The sequence below is a fragment of the Galeopterus variegatus genome, unplaced genomic scaffold (genome assembly GCF_000696425.1).
Source record: "Galeopterus variegatus unplaced genomic scaffold, G_variegatus-3.0.2 Scaffold20773, whole genome shotgun sequence".
Lineage (NCBI taxonomy): Eukaryota > Metazoa > Chordata > Mammalia > Dermoptera > Cynocephalidae > Galeopterus > Galeopterus variegatus.
Window position 1 is genome coordinate 1 of NW_007746884.1, and position 2,748 is coordinate 2,748.

The following is a 2,748-nucleotide window of genomic DNA, read 5'->3' on the forward strand; positions in this document are numbered from 1 at the left end:
TGTTTTCACTCATTGGAGGGAGCTAAAGGTGAATGAATCAATTCACACACATACATACACATACACATACACACACACACACACTCTCACACACACACACAAAAAGAAACAAACAACAACAACAACAACAACAAAACCAAAAAACCAAAAAACCGGGGGGGTGGGTAGAGGAAGATATAACAACCACAATTTTTTTTGAAGTTCTTACAACAAGAAAATGCAGGGGACACACTTGGGTGGCAGGGGGGAGAGGGAGGAGGGAGGGAGGTTTCGGTGATGGGACACAATAATCAACTACATTGTATATTGACAAAATAAAAAAAAAAGTTGGGAAAAATATTAAGTGAATACAACATTCAGAATGGAATTTAGGATGTGATTTTAAGTACATTACAAGGAAACATAGAAGGAAGAAAAGACCAGTGGTCACAGTGGTCATTCTTGAGTGGTGACATTACAGTGATTTCTTTCCTTCTTTATACTTAAAAAAAATATATTCTTTTCAGGTTTCTTACAATGACAATGTCTCTATTTTTCATAATAGGGAAAAATATTCTAAAAAAATCTTTGGTTCCTCAGAGTATTTCCCATTTAACTGACATCAGACCAAGAATACAGACTTAAGCTGAAGCAGATGGGGTCTCCCAGAAGCAAAGCCCAAACAGGGTATCAGGGTGGTAGACACTTTTGTTGAAAGCTTTTAAGATCAGGGCAGATTTTTAGGTGCTGAGAAAGTGTGGAGGTGGGGCATGGAGTAGGCAGCCTCTCAATGACATTTTCCAGGGGTCTCTTTTTTAGTTCAACTCAAGAGTTCCTAAAGTTTACTGTAGCTGAATCTGTACACATGGATATGCCTGGTATAATCGAGTAAAAAACAATTGTGAAAAATATTCTATTTTGATCATGGAAGCACAAGAATTCTCATAACTGAGTTTTAAAACCTCCCTCAGAGCCCCCACCCCACAACCCCTGTGCTCCCCAGAAGTCCTGTGGGACACACATCCCAGGTCACAGGGGCTTATGGTGGGGTGAGAGGTGATGGGGTGAGATTTGGGGTGCCCGAGCCACCCAGATCTGTCCTGGAGAGAGGGCAGTGCTGGCAGCAGGGTGCAGAGGCTCAATGTCTCCCACAATTCACTCTGGTTCTGCCTCTGTCTGGTCACATTTTGGAAAAAGCATGGTTTAGTCACATTAATTTATTCTTAATAGAAACTTCATTCTGAAATAGAAGGACCAGTGGAGGAGAAAGAATAATCGAATTCTTCAAAGGGCATAAAAATTTATTTCACTTCATTGTGTCTCATGTATAAAAGGTCATCATCTAAAAACAATCATACTGTCATTTGATACAAATAATTGCTCAATATTTACCACTTAAGGTGATTTTCAATCTCTTCAGAAACGTTCTGTCTGACTTTCTGTTCAAAGAGCGCCTCCTTCATCTGTCTTGTTTTTGAAATTTCAGTGCCTTGGTCCAAAACTGAAGGCAGGAGCAAACAATAATTACACCAGTAATCAAATCAGAATCATTTGCTGAGAGAACAACACATTTCTAATCCCAAAGTATAACAGCAATCTAACTGAGTTTTGTTCCTAAATAATAAATGTCAAAAGCAGTAACACTTCATATTCTGCCCAGGGGCTGACTTGTGGTGGAACAACTGGTTACCTTCTTTTAATTCTTTAATCTTCAATTTTCCTGGTTCTTGGTTTAAAACAGTCGCCACAGCAAATGGATTTGATAAGTCTACTGGAAATCTTAGGTTCTGGTACTCAATTTCCTGAGAGACGAAGTCAGGCGGCAAAATGAATTGCTGTGCTGCTCTGTCATCCCTTCCATCACATCGAGAATGGATTTGATAAGTCTACTGGAAATCTTAGGTTCTGGTACTCAATTTCCTGAGAGACGAAATCAGGCGGCAAAATGAATTGCTGTGCTGCTCTGTCATCCCTTCCATCACATCGAGGATAAGCCCACATTACCTTAATCTTTTGAGGCATCGTCTTTGCTGGTAATCGGTGAAAATTTATATGTGTCATCGCTTTTTCTGGAGGAACGTGTACTTTCTTAGAAAGATTATTTAATCTTTCAAACTCTTCTAATCTATAGTTTAAAATAGATAGTAAATTAGTATATAAGCCAATAGCTCAAGTTTTCCACTTTTATGTTCTTTCTGATAATACCATGACTTGCAGTCCATTTTTATATCTAAACTGAAAATAAACCTGTGTGTCAGAACAGTGGTCTACTAACACAAATGCAGCGCCAGTATATGAGAGTATATCACAATGGCCCACCAATGGTTATTTTCCCTTGTATTCTTAAGCAACATGACGAGTGGAAAACATGACATGCTGAACATGCTCTCATGGTCTGGCATACTTTATTTCTAGGCTGCTGGCTTTGAACAGCTAAATTTATTACATTTAAAAAATCTTATCTTGGGCCGGCCCAGTGGCGCACTGCTACAGTGTGCCGCTTGGGAGCGTGGCGGCGCTCCCGCCGAGGGTTCGGATCCCACATACAGACCGGTTCCCACTCACTGGCTGAGCGAGGTGCGGGCGCAACACCGAGGGTTGCGATCCCGTTGCTGGTCCCGGTCCGGTACGGGCGCGACACTGAGGGTTGCGATCCGTTGCCGGACACGAAAAAAGACAAAAAATAAAAAAAGTAAAAAATAAAAAATAAAAATCTTACCTTGATTTATCTATCTTCTTAGCAAGACAATGATTATGCCCAATTGTTTG

At 40.4% G+C, this 2,748-nt stretch overlaps 1 protein-coding gene across 1 annotated transcript in view; it reads right to left on the reverse strand.

The window, feature by feature from the left end:
• Positions 1-1,259: 1,259 nt before the first annotated feature.
• The window catches only part of LOC103583233 (primary ciliary dyskinesia protein 1-like), a 6,679-nt gene continuing 5,190 nt past the window's right edge, over positions 1,260-2,748 (reverse strand). The window contains exons 2-4 of the mRNA XM_008564611.1: positions 1,984-2,104; positions 1,670-1,781; positions 1,260-1,480 (exon numbers count right to left, since the gene is read on the reverse strand). Coding sequence (XP_008562833.1) covers positions 1,368-1,480; positions 1,670-1,781; positions 1,984-2,104 — 346 coding nt within the window. The 3' untranslated portion in view covers positions 1,260-1,367. The remainder of the gene's footprint in view (positions 1,481-1,669; positions 1,782-1,983; positions 2,105-2,748) is intronic.